General features: G+C 38.6%; 1 protein-coding gene across 1 annotated transcript in view; it reads left to right on the top strand.

Annotated features, from left to right (window-relative positions):
• The window catches only part of LOC126278931 (dynein axonemal heavy chain 1-like), an 825957-nt gene that overhangs the window by 556707 nt on the left and 248534 nt on the right, over window positions 1-20716 (top strand). Inside the window, 3 exon segments of the mRNA XM_049979209.1 lie at window positions 11557-11685; window positions 15676-15796; window positions 15986-16116. Coding sequence (XP_049835166.1) covers window positions 11557-11685; window positions 15676-15796; window positions 15986-16116 — 381 coding nt within the window.

Here is a 20716-nt window from a genome sequence, read left to right as displayed (position 1 = left end):
CAGGATTATTTTTCTTTGTGGCAAAGTGATATTTCCAGCAGAGACTACGAGTGTAGGACAGTAAATCTTTGACAAGGGCAGTTTGGTTGAACCTGGGAGTGGGGCTGAAGGTGAGGCCTTTGGATAGGACAGAGGTTTCGGATTGGGAGAGATGTTTGGAGGAAAGGTTAACTACTGAATTGGGGTGTTGTGGTTCCAGATTGTGTTGACTAGAATTTTGAGGTGTTGGGGGGAGTGGAATTGGAAGTGGGAGATTGAGTAGATGGGAGAGACTGGGTCTGTGTGCAATGAGAGGTGGTTGAGGTTTGTTGGAAAGGTTGTGGAGGGTGAGTGAGTTGCCTTTCCAGAGGTGGAAAACCAGGAGATTTGATAGATTTTTGAGGTGGAGGGTGGCTTGCTGTTCTAATTTGTGGTTGGCCTGTAGGAGAATGCTATGAACAGCCGGTGTGGATGTGGGAGACGAAAGATTGAGGACTTTGATTTGGGATAGGAGTTGACAGCTGTGTTCATTGGCCGAGTCGATGTATAAGTGAAGGATTAGGCGGGTGAGGGCTATGGATTGTGCAGTTTGGAACTGGTATAAGGACTGATGGAAAGAAGGATTGCAGCCATAGATGGTAACTTTAAGTGTGAGGCCTTTGGGGATAATGCCAAATGTCAGACAAGCCTGAGTAAATAAAATATGGGAGCGTAATCTGGCTAGGGTGAAGGCATGTTTGCGAAGGGAATGTAAATAAAATTCAAGGAATCCTCAGAACCTTAGACCCCCTACAAAACCTTTCACCTGACTCCATCAAACTCCTGACCCCACCGACACATCGGACTCCTACCTACTTCCTAAAATTCACAAACCCAAACATCCCGGCCGCCCCATTGTAGCTGGTTACCAAACCCCCACAGAATGTATCTCTGCCTACGTAGATCAACACCTTCAACCAATTACATGCAGTCTCCCATCCGTCATCAAAGACACCAACCAATTTCTCGAATGCCTGGAATCCTTACCCAGTCTGTTACCCCCGCAAACCATCCTTGTAACCATTGATGCCACTTCCCTATACACAAATATCCCGCACGTCCAGGGCCTCACTGCAATGGAGCACTTGCTTCACGCCGATCACCTGCCACCCTACCTACAACCTCTTTCCTCGTCACCTTAGCCAGCTTCATCCTGACCCACAACTTCATCACTTTTGAAGCCCAAACATACCAACAATTAAAGGGAACAGCCATGGGTACCAGGATGGCCCCCTCATATGCCAACCTATTTATGGGTCACTTAGAGGAAGCCTTCTTGGTTACCCAAGCCAGCCAACCCAAAGTTTGGTACAGATTTATTGACGACATCTTCATGATCTGGACTCACAGTGAAGAACAACTCCTGAATTTCCTCTCCAACCTCAACTCCTTTGGTTCCATCAGATTCTCCTGGTCCTACTCCAAATCCCATGCCACTTTCCTTGACGTTGACCTCCATCTGTCCAATGGCCAGCTTCACACATCCGTCCACATCAAAACCACCAACAAGCAACAGTACCTCCATTATGACAGCTGCCCATTCCATATCAAACGGTCCCTTCCCTACAGCCTAGGCCTTCATGGCAAACAAATGTGCTCCAGTCCTGAATCCCTGAACCATTACACCAACAACCTGAAAACAGCTTTCGCATCCCGCAACTACTCTCCCGACCTGGTACAGAAGCAAATAACCAGAGCCACTTCCTCATCCCCTCAAACCCAGAACCTCTCACAGAAGAACCCTAAAAGTGCCCCACGTGTGACAGGATACTTCCCGGAACTGGATCAGACTCTGAAAGTGACTCTCCAGCAGGGATACGACTTCCTAAAATCCTGCCCCGAAATGAGATCCATCCTTCATGAAATCCTCCCCACTCCACCAAGAGTGTCTTTCCGCCGTCCACCTAACCTTCGTAACCTCTTGGTTCATCCCTATGAAATCCCCAAACCACCTCCCCTTCCCTCTGGCTCCTACCCTTGTAACCGCCCCTGGTTTAAAACCTGTCCTATGCACCCTCCCACCACCACCTACTTCAGTCCTGTAACACGGAAGGTGTACACGATCAAAGGCAGAGCCACGTGTCAAAGCACCCATGTGATTTACCAACTGACCTGCCTACACTGTGACACTTTCTATGTGGGAATGACCAGCAACAAACTGTCTATTCACATGAATGGACACAGGCAGACAGTGTTTGTTGGTAATGAGGATCACCCTGTGGCTAAACATGCCTTGGTGCACGGCCATCACATCTTGGCACAGTGTTACACCGTCCGGGTTATCTGGATACTTCCCACCAACACCAACCTAACCGAACTCCGGAGATGGGAACTTGCCCTTCAGTATATCCTTTCTTCTCGATATCCGCCAGGCCTCAACCTCCGCTAATTTCAAGTTGCCGCAGCTCATACCTCACCTGTCTTTCAACAACTTCTTTGCCTCTGTACTTCCGCCTCGACTGACATCTCTGCCCGAACTCTTTGCCTTTACAAATGTCTGCTTGTGTCTGTGTATGTGCGGATGGATATGTGTGTGTGTGCACGAGTGTACATCTGTCCTTTTTTCCCCCTAAGGTAAGTCTTTCCGCTCCCGGGATTGGAATGACTCCTTACCCTCTCCCTTAAAACCCACATCCTTTCGTTTTTCCCTCTCCTTCCCTCATTCCTGAAGAAGCAACCGTCGGTTGCGAAATCTAGAAATTCTGTGTGTGTGTTCGTGTGTTTTATTTATTGTGCCTGTCTACCTGCGCTTTCCCGCTTGGGAAGTCTTGGAATCTTTGTTTTTAATATATAAGAATCAGATTGATATACTTTGTCTGTCTGAACACCATGGAGGTGTGGGGATGGATTGTGTCTTCATAAATGGGTATAATTTAACATCTTACACTTGCAGATGTATCATGGATAAAGGTGGAGTTGCCATTTACACATAACAAGGGTATAAATACAAAACTGTAGAAGTAAGCAAATTTTGCATCAATGAGCACTTTGAAATTTATCCATGTGAACTACACATAGAAAAAGTAGTGTTAATACTAGCAACAGTGTATAGTCACCCATTAGGAGATTGGGAGCTGTTAATAAAAATGTTTGACACTCTATTATGCTGTCTGTCAGACAAAAAACAAGTTATTAATCTGTGGAGATTTCAGTGTAACTTTACTAAGCAAGAAATATGTATGCTAGAGATGAAATTAACAACTCAGTCAATAAAATCAAATCAATATGGAACGTTGTTGGAAGGGAGACAAAAGAAATAACTGCTGGGGTAGGTAGTACTACTATTGAAGACAATGAGACCACCTTAACCAACAGAACACAAGTAGAAAATGTATTTAACAACCATTTATTAAATGTAAATGAAAAATTTGGTGAGAGTAGTCCAAAAGAAAAAGTCAAGCAGTACATGGAAGAGTCATTATTGAGAAATCTTAGCCAGATTAATTTTCACCTAACATTGTCTTGTGGAAGAAGGAAAATCATTAAATCTTTGAAAAATAAATGCTTTGTTGGAATGGATGACATCTGTAACAAGATATTATAACAATGTGGAGCAGTTACAGCTGAATTTTTGATTGACATATGTAATACATCACTAACTCAAGGTATTTTCCGAGACAGTTGAAAATATGCAATCGTCAAGCTTCTCTGCAAAAAGGGGGACACCACAGATGTCAGTAATTACTGGCCAGTATCCTTGCTTACAGCATTTTCAAAAATTGTCAATAGTATAATTTACTCAAGAGTGGTTAGCCATCCGATCAGTAATGGGATTCTTAGTACATCACAGTTGAGACTTCAAAAATGCTGTTCATTCATGATATTCATGATCATAATACCAGAAGAAAGAAAGACTTACACTATCCTCTACTTAACCTACCTTGGCACAGAAAGGGATAAAATATGCTGCTGTAAAACTTTGGCAATAGATTACCACATGAAATAAAATGTCAGACAGTAGTAACAGTTTCAAAAATAAACTGAAATCATATCTCCTTGACAACTCCTTCTATACCATAGATGAATTCTTGACTAGTAGTACATAAATCTTTAGGTATAATATATGCATTTTGTGACATTTAAGGGAATAGGGTAGGTTAAAAAAACTTGAGTCATATGTGCATTTCTTATGCACTTGACACATTCCACATCATAATGGTTACCATAAGGTTGATCAATGGAACAAGTAACTAACAAACTAACCCCTCTCCACTGTTGAGCTACGGCACCATGTCTTTAAGTGGGGGTGGGGGGTTGCAGCAATGTAACTCTCTCTCTCTCTCTCTCTCTCTCTCTCTCTCTCTCTCTCTCTCTCTTTGTGTGTGTGTGTGTGTGTGTGTGTGTGTGTGTGTGTGTGTGTGTGTGTGATTAGCTTTGAAGGAGGATGTCATCAGAAAGCAACATTTTCATTCTTGTTTAAGTGATTATCAAATTCTTAATACCTTATCCAATTCTTAATACCTTGTCTATATGGTAAATTGTTATCATTGCTTCTTCTATTATCTCTGTTTGATAGCCATAAACCATATACTGGCTGTAAATATTGAATTCAAAAAATTAATTTTACTGCTGTCACTCATGTTTGTTATATTACTAGAAACATCCACGTTAGTAGAGAATAGAGTTAAACAATGGAAAATCCAGCTGGAATAATGACAGTGTTATGAAAAGGATAGATTGCTACTCACCATATAGAGAACTTGTTGGAGTTACACACTGCTCTACATTTGAGCTTTAGGCCAGTAGGATTTCTTTTAAAGTAGAAAACAAACACATGTTCATACAGTCACAACTTTCAAACTTTCATACACAGGACCACTGTCTCTGGCTGCTTGTATTGGCTTGTATTGGCATTGTAACAGCTGCCATATTCACAAGGTATTTTATGAGTTCCAAGAATACTGAGCCCAAGGGTGTCTTTTACTTGGAGTAGCATCTCTAATTTTCTGGGGATGTAAAAGTGGCTCATGAATAAATAAAATTTCTACTACCAAATAATAATAAAACACTGTCATCTCACACTGCATTTTCACGTTAAATCTTTTTCTGGAAAACTTTCCAATAAAGCTCTGCAATGGACAATACTAACATCTTAAGCTGTTTCTTAGCTCAACATCATGGTCATTATAACACAGTTCATTAGGCAAGGAAATTGAGTGATATAGTACACAAAATGGAAACTAAACATAATTCTCATGGTCCTCGTGTCAGTAATAGTGTGTGTAGTGATGGATTTTGAGATGTGAATGAACAATGTAACACTAGTTTTAAATCAAGGGATAAACAGAATCAGGTTGGCCAATTGTTAAAAGACAGGCTGTATATGCAGTAATTGGATAGATGAAAACCCAGTCACCAAGTGGCAGCAGGACACACACATAGAAGGAAGTTGTAATTATGCAAGATTCTTGCAGCAGAAGGGTTGAAGAGGAAGGTAGAGGGGTGAAGGAAAAAGACTGGAGAGGTCTAGTGAAAGGGGTAGATTTCAGAAGAGCCACCCAGAACTGCAGATCACGGGAGACTTAACAGATGGGGTGAGACAGAGAGACAGTGTTTCCTTCTCATGCCATCTGGTAAGTCTCCCCTGACTCACGTTTCTTGGATGACTCTTCCAAAATCTATCCATTAAACCTCTTGAGTCGTTTTCCTTGACCCCTCTTCCTTTCCCTTCAACCCATTTGCCGGAAAGAGAAGCCACTGGCTCTGAAAGCTTGCATCGTTATTATATACATCTCCTGCTGCAGCTTGGTGAGTAAATTTTTTATCTATCCAGTTACATTATATTGTCAAAAATTTATTGTTTTCATTGTTATATTAGATTGTATATTCAGAATGATTTATGCTTTAATCCCCATATGGGCATCTAGATTTTGGTTTTCTGTGGTTTTACCTGAGGCAAATGCCAAGATGATTCCTGCCAAGAAATGCCAAGATGATGCCATGACAATGTGTCTCATCTCTGTCAAACTAGACCTATAGTTTGTAAATGACCGTATGTGTGACAATGTATGTTTGCCTCATTAAGAGGAAACATTTTTAGCCACCCAAGATTCTAAAAATCTTGTTTGTGCAGGTTAATTGATAATACCTTAATGTTCTTGATCCAGAGCCAAGACATGATACCTTCATTCCTCCACAGCCTCAATATTCTCTCTCCCATCCAATTCACCTGGACCTCCTTAGCAAAGTGTTTCACTTTCCTGAATGACAAGCAATTGCTTTCCTGGAAGGCTCTATTCACAGATAGGCACTACATTCCATGTCTAGTCCACAAACAAGTCTCCCTTGCCATATACTCACATCCTCCTAATTTATACCCACCCCAAAAAGCAACTTCGAAAAACGATCCCCTTATTATCCAGTATTACTCTAATACATTAACCACTTTCTTTGTCAAAGGTTTGGCTGTTATCAAGTCCAGAAATGGGTGGCAACTTACTTAAAATCCTTTGCTCTCCTCTACTGTCTTAACAATCTGTGAAATAACTTGGTCTATCCTGAACCAATCTCTTGCCACATCACTATGGAAGACCTACTGCAAGATCTGTTCTATACTAGTAAATCCTATTCCATTCCCATCCCGTCACAGGCATATCATATGGTATCAGAGACCAGACCACATGTTGTTATTGCTGTGACTTCTGCTAAGTGTTTTATGTAGGCCACACAGTGGCAGAAAACACTTCTTGAGTACAACATACTTTACTTCAATGGATGTTCCTTAACATATAATCTTAATGCCAGTGATACTAGATAAATAATCAGTGTTCTCTCGAAAACAGAGAGGTTTTGAATAAATTACATGTTACTAGATGGCTGGGCTGGGTTGGAGAAGGAGATGGATAAAGTTTTTGTGCTGTAAATGAGTACAGCCAAGATGCTGGGCATATCAGCTGTTGTATTGCTGTTAGAGAATGGTAACAAGTATTTGATATCCAAGGAGAGGTATTGATGCGAGTGACTGAGAAACCAATGAAGAAAGAAGAGAGTATGAAAATCATGTTTCATATCTGATCACATCCATGCTAACTGAGCATAGGAAGGACTGATGTAATGAAAGAACCAAATGTTACACACATGTTGTATGCAAGCACTTGTGCTGTGGTGCACCTATTACTATTGAGCCAATTATTCCATTGACAAATTCAAGTGACATATTTTTAGCAAGTGTATATCATGTAAAATTACCGTAAAGTTGGTGGAGCGGTGATCACATATAATCTGGCAACAAAGATACTCATGAATATTTTATGTTATAATTTGGGGAGTCTGTCTGCAATTTGCTGCCTGGAGAAATCATTTGTGTGAATTTGTTCTCTCAGTAACGTAGATGATACCAGGCTTGTAACTAAACTTCTCATATTTATTACAATTAACTTCTTTTGCACGAAAACAGAGTGTAATAAAGATTGACAAAGCTTTTATTACATGAAAAAATTTAAACTTCTTTGGCATGGGCCCTAACCAAATTTTGATACATGTACCACAACTATATCTGCCTCTGCACCTCTGCCTTTTATATAATCCAAGAACTGGAAAATTTAAGATATTTTGCTGAATTAATTTATTAAATAAATTAATTTACAATGATCAGTTCTGACTTTCAGCTCTTTACATATTTCATTTGATTACAGATACATATACCAATATGTACATCTTGTCTTTATCATGAATTATAAGTTTTTTGCATGAAAATTGATGTATACAAGTCATTTAACAGTACAAAAAATATACAGTTAATTATCTTGTTATATGTGTTTTATGTTCCTAACATTTACACATCTTACTGTTCCAGAATACAGGGTGTCCCACTCAAACCTCCCTGATTTCAAAGATCCATGGGAAAAAGCTACAATAGACACAACAATGAAAAACGCACCACATTTTAGAGAATCTCAAAGAACTCATTTATTTATTAGCAATACACCTCTACATGTGAACCATTTGCAACACGAAGAATATCGAGACTATATTCAGTTTATTGCAAAGTCCTTTATAACATTTCCTCTGTTTTTGTTGCAATTGCATTAGTGGTACAATGTTGCAACGTACGAATATCGTCCACTTTGGTCGCATACAAGTGGTCCTTCACAAATCCTCACATGAAGAAATCAACTGGCATAATGTTGGGTGGATGTGGTGGCCAAGCAATGGGTCCCCTGCGTCCAATCCAACGATTGGGAATTTTCCTATCCAGGAACTCACGAACACCTGTTGACCCAATGCCGTGGAGCTCCATCTTGTTGAAAAATATGTTGGGTTGCAAGTCTTGTATCTGAGAGTAAACAAGCTGCTCCAACATGTCCAGATACACTTACCCATTCACTGTTTGTTCCGCAAAGGAGAATGGTCCAACAGTCCTGTACATATACAAAGATGCTGGTGCACTGCACGATGCAATATTGATTGAGGTACATCAAGTTGCCTATATGCTTGACGAACTGACTTACTTAGGCTTCTGAGAAACGTTTGATGTCCTCCACTGTCTTTTATGAAACTCCGTAATGTGCAACACCAGAATGTTTCAGAATACTTCCTGTTGCCAGAAACTTCCTATACCATTTCTTAATTGTGTTGACATCAGGTGGATCACATTCATACACACGACATTAATTTCTTTGCACAGTAATCGGTGATTTTGTTTTTGCAAACCACACTACTGCTTGTGCGCGCACTGCTATTGAGGCGGCATTTTCACTTCATGCGACCATGCTGCACTCTGGTGACCATACTTGGCACTTCTGATAAAGGAATATAAATTCTTTGAGATGCTCTACAATGTGCATTTTTTCATTGTCGTATCTACTGTGGTTTTTTTCTCCTGGATCCTTGAAATGGGGCACCCTGTATAACGAAACTGCATAGTTAGTTTTTAATAGAATGATTCAGAATCAAGGGGAACATGAATATAGGTGCCTGTTTGCAACATAATTTTCAAACTTGACTCTGTCAACCAAACATAGTAGCAAGTTATACAATTATTGACAATTTTATACTGCATAGTATAGTTTGGAGAGAGAAATCATGCAAGCTACATTCCAGAAACATACGTCGTGAGAGTTATTAATAACTGGTATTGCACCATTCAGACTGTCCAACTGGGTTTACCATATTACAGTGGCTTCCTCATGTTTTCACTATGTGTTATATGTCAAACTACATTACAGTAGTAAAGATGCAGCAGGATTAGTTATTGTTATATTTTTGTTGGGAATGTTTTTTTCTAAAATGCTAATTTAGATGTGGAAAGGAGAAGAGGTTTCCTGCATGCTATGACAGTTAATTATTTCTCATCCAAGATCTTTCACTGTTCTTTGATAGGGATTTGGATACCACAAGGATATAGGAGAAATTGTTTCATGAAGGTGTTCACTGGCCAGCTTAGGAAGACCTGTGATTTCTTAGGATTAACTTTAGATCCACATTTTGTGCCTATCATGATGTTGAAAAAAGTTTGTCATCCATACCTGACATGATGACGGCAGTGTTTTTAATGCTAGTGCTTAGATTCAACTGAATGTCATCAGCATATAAATTATGGTTAACAAGAAAAGCAGTGTACCACATGAGAGCATTTATTTCTATGATGACTTTGATTCACAGATGACTCATTGACATCTGGTTTTAAGGTAGCTTTCAAACACAGCGTTGCACTGTTTGAGAAAGTCAGCTGTTTCATTTTCTTAAATAATATATGAAAATCAACAGATGGAAAGCGGTGCCAAAATCACGCAGTGTTAAAATGCTGACTTCTCACCAGTCTGTGACGTGTTTCGTTTCATCAATCTCTTTGTTTAATGCAGTTGCTGAGAGATTGTGGTTCTGGGAACCTGATTGGTGTTTGTCATGAATGTTATAAGGTTTAAGACAGTCATGAAGAATATATCCAAGGCTTTAGGTGGTGTGGGTAATAAGCTGACAGTCTGTAGCCACCTAATGCTTTTGGGGTATCATTCTTGGGTTCTGGTGAAATTAAACTCATCTCCACTCATTAGGACATGCATCACTGAAGAGAGAGAGATTGAAGATGTCTGTAAGAACTGGAAAATAATATCAGAGATTCTCATAATTGCTTTTTATTATGTGCATGTATGGCCTTATCTGTAGAAAAATGTGTGGTGAAGATGCTATCTTCAGGACGATAATTTATCATAATTTAAGAATTGACTGTGGTTGAGAAAAAGTCATTAATTCATCTGCAGAAGCTTGAAAGACAGCATCAGATTTTTGGCTTTCTTATGCCTATGCTGCACAGTTTTCTCCACAATGTTGCAGGTTTTGACCTACTGCTGGGGTACCTTTACTCCTTTCAGTGCTTGTATTCCACTCATGATTTCTCCTTACTATCTTGTGTTTTTGTTCCTAATCTATAGTAGCTTTACATGACCAGTATCTTGTAAAAGTGATCCATGGATAAATAAATCAATTGCTGCCACTCCTACTGCTACTACTGCTGTAGTTATGTATCGACTTTAGGCTATATAAATCATACAACCAGTTTTGATTGCAAATTAAAAATGTTTAATGTATAATTGAAATTGAACTAGGCATACATCTCAACTCTAAAGTGCCAGAAATGTTATGTGTATTAAAATATTCTTGGCTATTATGCCATGGTCTGACGAATTTGTTATTGAAACCCAATCTTTCATCCCAATCTGTGGAGGAGATCTTCAGGGGATTGCAGTTTGTTTGAAGTATGTAGATGTCCTCCGCAGATGGGGAAGAAATGTTGGGATTCAATAAGAAGTTCATTAGGTCACTGCATAATGGCTTGAATATTTTAATGGGTTTGATATACTTCAACTGGCCACAATGTCATGTACAGTACAGTTTTCTAGGAAACTGGAATTAATAATATGACTAGACATCAATACTTGGAGTAATTCCATACATCATAGATGGCAGAGTTTGAGACTTCATATAAAAATATAAAAGCTTGATTAAAACCATCCATTTTTCATAACTCTTAAAATATCAATACAGAGATACACATAATAAAGAAAACCTGGAAGGAGAAGCGTGACCCAAATGTAGAAAATATTGAAGGAGACCTTGAAAAATACCTGAAAAATATGTGCTGCTACAGCATAGAAGAGGGGGAGTTTTTCTTCTTTCTTAAAAAAATATTTGATTGTTTTGTTAGTCTGTACATAATGTTAGAATTGAAAAATCACCTCTGTCGCAATTTTGATTGTATAAGGCATGTTATGTCATGATAAAGATTTGATTTGACACAGTAAACACTGCAACTAAACTTGTCAGCATGACATATATGAAAACATTTGACATATTGCCATTTGATATTAATCATATTCATGTATTAATCATATTCATGTATTTTACAATAACATCATAGTTACTTAATTCAGATACACCCAGTACAGCATTCACATCGCACAACGGAAGAATTCCCTTTGTACAAAATGTCTTGTGCTTGCTCATCCATGACTGTGTCATTTGATTCAAGTCAGGTACATGATAATATTTTCCTTGATTGTGAGCCATAAGAAGATGAACTTTTTATTTTCTTTGCAGTCTGTTGCTATGCGGTTTATGGATGAGATGCCAGAACTTGATGTTACTGAAGAAATACTGAATGGTATTGTAATCACATGCCAGTACATGCATCAAAGCTCAGCGGATGCTAGTGAACAGTACCTACAGGTTTGTAATTCATTAGTAACTTCTGCATATAAAACCATTAGTTTTTCAGTAATTGTGCTTATATTCGCGTACTATAAATAAGTTTATGTATATACCTAATAATAACAGTTAGACTGGATTAATTTTGTGTGCTACTGTAGTACAGCTGCATCCCACTCTATTGCTGCCACACACTTAGCAAAAAGCTGTTGAATTAATTGAAACACACACAGAGATATATATGAAAAGAGGAGGAGGATGACAAATGAACCATGTTGTATTCAACAGTAAATACTACTTTCATGGTCATATGTTTATGTTCTTCGTCTGCTCGATTTTAAGGCTCTTCTTAAAAACATCACATGGTATTTTCTTAATTCGTTTGTTCATTCATTCGTTATATTCCTTTGATCTCATCAAAAAGGTGAACTTTCAGGCATGTGGGTCTAGTTGAGGTATTCATTAACAAAATACAAATTATGAAAATGTAATATGTACACTGTAATAACAGACTAGCACTATACTATTAAATACTATTTGTGCTTTTACCAACTAAATTTAACCTGATAAATAGAAGGAAAGCTGCTGTTTCCTCAGTTGTTTTAAACCAGTACTGTTTATCTTCAGTTTAAAGTTAGTATGTACTTCATTATGTCAGTTCTGTTCAAAGAAAATAGTTACCTACATTTATAATGGGCTAGGCCTATTTGCAGTCCACTTCTGTTTCATGTATGAAGTCTTCACAGGTTGTCATCCGAGTAGCGTCGTCATCTCGTAGCAACATTTCAGTGGAACGTGTCCATCATCTTCAGGCACCTGCAGATGATTGAGATGCATTCCATTGAAACTTTGCTATGAGACGACGATGCTACTAGGCTGACTACCTGTGAAGACTTCATATATGAAATTCATATACCACTTCTATTTGTCAATCAGTGGAAATTCCATATTGGGATATCAATAATGTAGAAAAGATAGATTACTACTTACCATAAATATGACATGTTAAGTCAGACAGTCACAGTTAAAAGACACTTACATGTAAGCTTTCAGCCATAGCCTTCATCAGAAAAAGAAACACACACCATTCATTCACACAAGCAAGCACACCTAAAGCACACATGGCAACCAACTCTGGAAGCTCAGACCAGGATGCATTTCTCATGCAACTCTCCAATGAATGTGCCAGGAAATTTTGCTCCTTGATTCGAGATAATGAAAAATTTTTTACAAGGATACCCTTCAAATCATTTTCTATTAGTTTCTGGGTAATATGTAGTTTTGACCTCTATCAGAAGTTTTTTTTTCTAAGAATGTGCCAGTTCCAGTGTAGCCAGCTTTCTCTCATTTTGTTGGCTTACAAAAAAGTTTATCAAATTTGTAGTTTCAGAGAAAACTGCTGCTTTAGAAAACTCATTTTCCTCTAAATCCTTACCTGACTGACAAGCTGCACTTCGCAGTAAAAGGAATCAGGTTCTGAGGATGACCTGTATTATAAATTGAAACTTAGAAGTGCACATCTGTTACTCCATATTGTGGATTGTAACATGCTTGAATTCTCTGTGGTGTGATGTCCATGAAATGGTTCAGACATTGCTGTTGAAGCATGTATTACTCTTTGACAGCTGCCTTCTCAGGCAATTCCGTGTTTGGGGAGGACCCCTGTAATGACACACTGCAAGTTTCATTTGGTCCCAAGGTGTGCTTAACTCAAATTAATATCAGCAGATACCATAGACCATTCCATTTGGTTGATTCCTGCTTTGTGGAGGAAGATGTTCAGAGGATGTGCATGGTGTACTTCTTCATTATTGTCTTTAAATAGAAGCCTATTATTGATGTGTTGACTTCAGTGCTCGACATGGGGCTGAAGTATGCACTTTTTTGTAGCAATGTTAATTATGAGCTTCTGTTAGGGGCATGACACGCATAAAAAGAGCTGCCAGGACCATCACATCAGGCAAAAGACTGGAGCACTGCAAGCCTGTAGTCACCCTGTTAATGTATTATGATCGTTTTCAGACTTTATGTGTTTGATGCCTCATCAATGCAAAGAAAACCAAGGGGCCCTCACCATAAGCCAAGAAATGCATAATTATGAAGCCCACAACAAGAGGAACATAGAGATACCAATCTCTCAACTGCCTGGAACATAAGACAGTTTTCCAATGAGCACCATAAAAATGTTCGATGCACTGCCTCAAGAAATGCAATGTCTGCCTCTAGCGATATACAAAAAGAAAAATTACAGGACTTGAAAAAGCAACCATTATACTAGGTTGGAGAATTTTTGAATAGTGACTAACTTTACTGGACAAAATAATATTGTTTTCATCTGTTAAATATTCTTTTTGTGAACAATATTCCTCATATATTATATGAAAAATTGTAAGCAATTCATACGTAATATAGTAAATAGTGTAGCTTAAATAACACCTCACCAGTCATCAGAACTCAAATCTAGTAATAAAGTAAAATAATGTCCAGATACTCTTAGCCATCAAGAATGATAAGTAGCTGACATCCTTATATGATACTGTCCCAAAACAAGACTGTCCCTCCTCCCAGCTGAGTCTGTATATTGCTACCTGACAATATTCCCAGCCTTATTCTATGACCAGCATGCATTAGAAAAATCCTGCTCTTGTCACTGAAGAATTTGATAGATTGATCCAAGTTCCATCTCAGGTGCTCCCTCACCCACCTTCTTCACACACTATGGTGTGGGAGGAGGGTTTGTACTGTCGTTTGTAATGGATGCCTTGTGGCTAAATTAATCGCATGGAGATACTTGCATGCACTGTGGATTGACATGGCTCTCCTATTTGTCACCAAAAAGGCAGTGCACAACTCTGATGTATTCGCCTTGCGGTACCTAAAAGCCATAATTTCTAGTTAGCATCATCATCTGGTGTTGTAGACTGTAAATGACCACTTTGAGACATATATTTTGTGTCTCATGATAGGAACTGGATGTCTGAACAACTTTGCTATGGTCAGTAAAATTTTCTGGGTGTGTGATCACATTGTCAGTATGTAAAACTACCGATGTTTCAGTCACTGTTGCAAATGACCTTCTTCAGGTTGTTTGTAAACAAAAATGCCTTGAAGAACATTGAACAAAACATTGGTAGTTTTACATATTGATAATGCTGTCACAAACACAGAAAAATTTTATTAACTGTGACAATAGCCACAGAAGCCTAAGTTTATATTTAACTTTGCTATGGTGTAAGCCAATCTGGTAAGCAACTTTGGAAACTGAAAAACTGTCCTGTAGTAAAGTAACAATTTATGTGGGGTCTGAGCTTGAAGTTACCCTTCACAGACTGAGCAGTAAACACAGGCCACATTTCCCAATTCACAACTGAATAATTTGGCCCACAGCTTGCTCTGATAAAATGTCCTGAAAATTAAGATCTACATTTACCTTCACTACCCATGTGTCTTGTGTAATGATTTGCTATAGCCAAAAGACTTTTAAAAATTAGCTTCTGAAAAAAGAAAAAGGAAAAAAAAAACACAATCTGTGCAAGTCATGAGAGTGACATAATACTTTTATTGTGCAGTTTGACTAAAAGAAGAGATCAGTTTCTTGGACCTACCTCTTGAGGCATTAAGGAATTGTCAGTCTGGTAATGGGTAGAAGTGTGGAGGGATAATAATTGTATAGAGAGATCAAAGCATATTTTAAATGTAATGACTTTTAATGCAAATTTTGTAGCCCAGTATACAGAGTTACTTAAAGTATATTTTGTATGCCTGTCACTTGTCTTGTTGGGTCAGGTTCTTCAATATGGGGTTTTCTGTAAAATGAGAAAGGTGTTTTGTTCTAGACACAGTTGTAACCCATTTATGCTGACAGTATGGTCCTCCTGGTAATTATCTTTTCAGTTTGTAGCATTGATTTTTTTTTCTTCTGTGAAATATTTAAAATATTATATCTTGTGACTATTTGCACAGAGCTTCACACTTACATTGCATGTTTTTATCTATGAGTTGTTTTAACAGGAGTTGTCACGACATAATTATGTGACTCCCACTAATTATTTGGAGCTTCTGTCAAGCTTTCAGCGACTGTATGGTACCAAAAGAGGAGAATTAGCAAACGGCATTAAGCGGCTTCAAACAGGTTTGCTCATTAATCTGATTATTTTAATCATTTTTTACGTAAGGTTCTTATCAATTCATTACATTACTCTTGTGTTTTAAAATTTTGCAATTTGCACACTGTTATGCAATTGTGTGTTAGTGAATAAAAGTCTGTTACCACTATTGACATGTATGAATATAACTACTAAAATTCTGATGGTCTCAATAGGGCTTGACAAGCTTCTGAGTACTGCTGAAGAAGTGAAGCAACTTCAAATAGAGCTAACAGCAATGAGACCAGCTCTTGAAGTAGCTGCCAAAGAGGCTGCAAAGATGCTGGAGAAAATAGCTGAAGACACTGTGAGTAATAAAGCCAAAGTATATCTTTTCAGTCCAGTTTATTAGTTGTACCGTGCCATTGCAGTGCTTGCAGACAGTATGCACCGCTGCTTAAAGCAATCAACTAGTGAAATTCTAGCTACATAATGGGAGCAGGCACTGTGACTTATGCATTTTCTGCAGTGTTATAGACAACAGCAGATGAGAATTAGAAAGATTCCTTTACAAAGTTCATTTCTCAATCTCCACTGTCCATTAATGTCAAGTTTTATTTTAATGGTGCATAAAACAACAGAAACAAATGAAAAAAGTTGCTGCTCACACATAAATAAAATTTGTCTTATCACCCATGTAAAAAAGTGTCAGATGTGAAGTATGTGACATTTATAGACATTTTTGCTGTATTATTTATCATAAGTGTTTAAATGTACACTCTGGGAGCAGTTTCTGTGCTAATGTACATTTTGGATTATTGCACTTCCATAAAAAGTCCTCCCAAACAGGGATCTGAGGAATACGTTGTGTAAATGAATGAATGTACTTATTGTTACCATCATTGATTGTGTTAAGATTTTGTACTTGCTCTCGTCAATTTGAGTAAATATGTTGGCAAGCAGATAGGGGAAAGCTGAAAGGAGCAAAGACTATATGGATGGTCTGAACAAGGGAGATGTACTTGAAGGCAGTATCATAGAAATAGAAGAGGATGTAGCTGATGATACTATGAGAAGAATTTGACAGAGCACTGAAACACCTGAGTCGAATTCCGAAGAAAGCAGGTGTGACAGCTGTGAATATTACCAAATAACCAGTTTAATAAGTCATGGTTGCAAAATACTAACATGAATTCTGTACAGAAGAAGAGAAAAACTGGGAAAAGCAGACCTCTATATCTACATCTACATCTACATTTATACTCCGCAAGACACCCAACGGTGTGTGGCGGAGGGCACTTTACGTGCCACTGTCATTACCTCCCTTTTCTGTGCCAGTCGCGTATGGTTCGCGGGAAGAACAACTGTCTGAAAGCTTCTGTGCGTGCTCGAATCTCTCTAATTTTACATTTGTGATCTCCTCGGGAGGTGTAAGTAGGGGGAAGCAATATATTCGATACATCATCCACAAACGCCCCCTCTCGAAACCTGGCGAGCAAGCTATACTGCGATGCAGAGCGCCTCTCTTGTAGAGTCTGCCACTTGAGTTTACTAAACATCTCTGTAATGCTATCACGCTTACCAGATAACCCAGTGACGAAACGCGCCGCTCTTCTTTGGATCTTCTCTATCTCCTCTGTCAACCCGATCTGGTACGGATCACACACTGATGAACAATACTCTAGAATAGGTCAAACGCGTGTTTTGTAAGCCACCTCCTTTGTTGATGGACTACATTTTCTAAGGACTCTCCCAATGAATCTCAACCTTGTACCTGCCTTACCAACAATTAATTTTGTATGATCATTCCGCTTGAAATCGTTCCGCGCGCATACTCCCAGATATTTTACAGAAGTAACTGCTACCGGTGTTTGTTCTGCTATCATATAATCATACAATAAAGGATACTTCTTCCTATGTATTCGCAGTACATTATATTTGTCTATGTTAAGGGTCAGTTGCCACTCCCTGCACCAAGTGCCTATGCGCTGCAGATCTTCCTACATTTCACTACAATTTTCTAATGCTGCAACTTCTCTGTATACTACAGCATCATCCACAAAAAGCCGCATGGAACTTCCGATACTATCTACTAGGTAATTTATAGATATTGTGAAAAGCAATGGTCCCATAACACTCCCCTGTGGCACGCCAGAAGTTACTTTAACATTTGTAGACGTCTCTGCATTGATAACAACATGCTGTGTTCTGTTTGCTAAAAACTCTTCAATCCAGCCACACAGCTGGTCTGATATTCCGTAGGGTCTTACTTTGTTTATCAGGTGACAGTGCGGAACTGTATCGAACACCTTCCGGAAGTCAAGGAAAATAGCATCTACCTGGGAGCCTGTATCTAATATTTTCTGGGTCTCATGAACAAATAAAGCGAGTTGGGTCTCACACGATCGTTGTTTCTGGAATCCATGTTGATTCCTACAGAGTAGATACTGGGTTTCCAAAAACGACATGATACTCGAGCAAAAAACATGTTCTAAAATTCTACAACAGATCGACGTCAGAGATATAGGTCTATAGTTTTGCGCATCTGCTCGACGACCCTTCTTGAAGACTGGGACCACCTGTGCTCTTTTCCAATCATTTGGAACCTTTTGTTTCTCTAGAGACTTGCAGTACATGGCTGTTAGAAGGGGGGCAAGTTCTTTCGTGTACTCTGTGTAGAATCGAATTGGTATCCCGTTTGGATCCTTGAGAAATATAGGAACACATGAGGCAGTACTGACCCTACGATTAATCTTGGAAGAGAGGTTAAGGAGAGGCAAACCTAAGAGAATAGCATTTATAGACTTAGAAAAACCTATTGACAGTGTTGTCTGTAACATTTTCATTGAAGTTCTGAAGGTAGCAAGGGTAAAATACAGGGAGTGAAAGAAATTTGCAACTAATAGAGAAACCAGATGGCAGTTGCAAGAGTCGAAGGGCATGAGAGGGAAGTAGTGGATGAGAAGGGGGTGAGGCAGGGATGTAGCCTATCCTTGATGTTATTCAATCTGTACATTGAGTAAAGGAAACCAAGGATGGGATTTGGGGGAGAACAGATAAACACTTTGAGGTTTTCCAGTCACATTATAATGCTGTTGGCAACAGCAAAGGATTTGGGAGTGCAGTTGAATGAACTGGACATTTTCTTGAAAGGAGGGTATAAGATGAACATCAACAACAGCGAAACAAGGATAATGGAATGGGGCCGAACTAAATTGGGGGATGCTGAGGGAATTAGATTAGGAAATGAAACACTTAAAGTAGTAGACGAGTTTTGCTATTTGGGCAGCAAAATGCCTGATGATGGCCAAAGTAGAGAGGATACAAAATATAAACTGACAACAGCAAGAAAAAAGTTGAAGAAGGGTAATTTGTTAACATCGAATGTAGATTTAAGTTTTAAGAAGTCCTTCCTGAAATTATTTATATGAAGTGTAGCCATATGTAGCATTGAAACATGTAAAGTAGAGAGATTTAGGCAAGAAGAGAACAGAAGCATTTGAAATGCAGTGCTACAGAAGATATCTGAAAATTAGATGAGTAGATCAAATGACTAATGAAAAGGTACTGAATAGAATTTGAGAGGAAAAAAATGTGGCATAACCTGACTAGAAGAAGGGATTGGTTGATAGGATACATTCTGAGACATCAAATTTTTTTATTTTATTATATATATAAAATAGAAAGAAACTTCCACATGGGAAAAATATATTAAAAACAAAGATTTCCAAGACTTACCAAGCGGGAAAGCGCCGGCAGACAGGCACATGAACAAAACACACAAACACACACACAGAATTACTAGCTTTCGCAACCGATGGTTGCTTCTTCAGGAAGGAGAGGGAAAGACGAAAGGATGTGGGTTTTAAGGGAGAGGGTAAGGAGTCATTCCAATCCCGGGAGCGGGTTGTTGAGACGTGTAGTATAAGTTGCGAAAGGAGAAGGCTGATGAATGCCATCAATTTCTTCCTTTATAAATAAAGAATCTTCAAAATCTCACAAGTTGGTGTGCTTTCTTTTGCTTTGCATCTACATCCATTTTCCACTAACCACTATTAAGTGTATGTCAGAAGTTACTCCCTGTTGTACACATATTTGGTTGTTTTCCTGTTCTATTTGTGAATGGAGCATGAGAAGAAGGGGTGCATAATGTTATGAGAAGTTTAACCTTTTATTCAAACTTAGGAAGCAGGCTTTTATAGGATAGTCGTCATCTGCCAGTTCAGGTTTTCCAACATTTCTGTTACATTCTCCCATGAAGAAATGAACTGAACTCTACGACATGCTTTACTTATGACCAAATGTATTTGATTATTCCACTTCATATCTCGGCAAATTGTCACAGCTAGATATTTGTATTGGTGGACTGATTCCAATGTGAGTCATTGATATTGTAGTCATGGGATACTACTTTTCTGTTTTTTCTTTGTTTGTGTGTGTAGTAGTAGTAGTAGTAGTAGTAGTAGTAGTAGTACAGAGTGGTTATAAGTAAACTTTCACTACTTTAGCCAGTGTAGACAGAAAACTATTTACTCTATGGATACCTAACTTCACAGGCATGATGTTCAAACTGTGTTTTGCATGATTTGCCTTGTGAGTGGTGTTAGTGTCATGACTTACCATTGGACACTGCTACTAGAATGATGATATAGCTAGTTAAAATCAATGTGCATTACAGCTGCATTCAGTCAGTATGGGTGTGGACAAGGTGAGCAGGCTTTTAATTGTAAAGCTGTTTTATCAAAACAGCAGCAATAGTGTTGCTGCTCTTTGCAGCTATCAAAGGTGTGGTCACCAAGATCACCAGATTTGAACCCTTGTGATTTCTGGCTGTGGGGTTGCCTAAAGGATGTGGTTTATTAACAGCATGCTAACACATGTTGGAAGTTGAAGATGAATGTAATGGTGGAGGTCACTAGCATCCCACTTTCCCACTTGAGAAGTTTTTGGCAACAATAAAGCAATCT

This window comes from Schistocerca gregaria, chromosome 6 (genome assembly GCF_023897955.1).
Source record: "Schistocerca gregaria isolate iqSchGreg1 chromosome 6, iqSchGreg1.2, whole genome shotgun sequence".
In the NCBI taxonomy this organism is placed as follows: domain Eukaryota; kingdom Metazoa; phylum Arthropoda; class Insecta; order Orthoptera; family Acrididae; genus Schistocerca; species Schistocerca gregaria.
The sequence above is the reverse complement of the archived record's forward strand: the minus strand, read 5'-3'. Positions and strand labels throughout refer to the sequence as shown.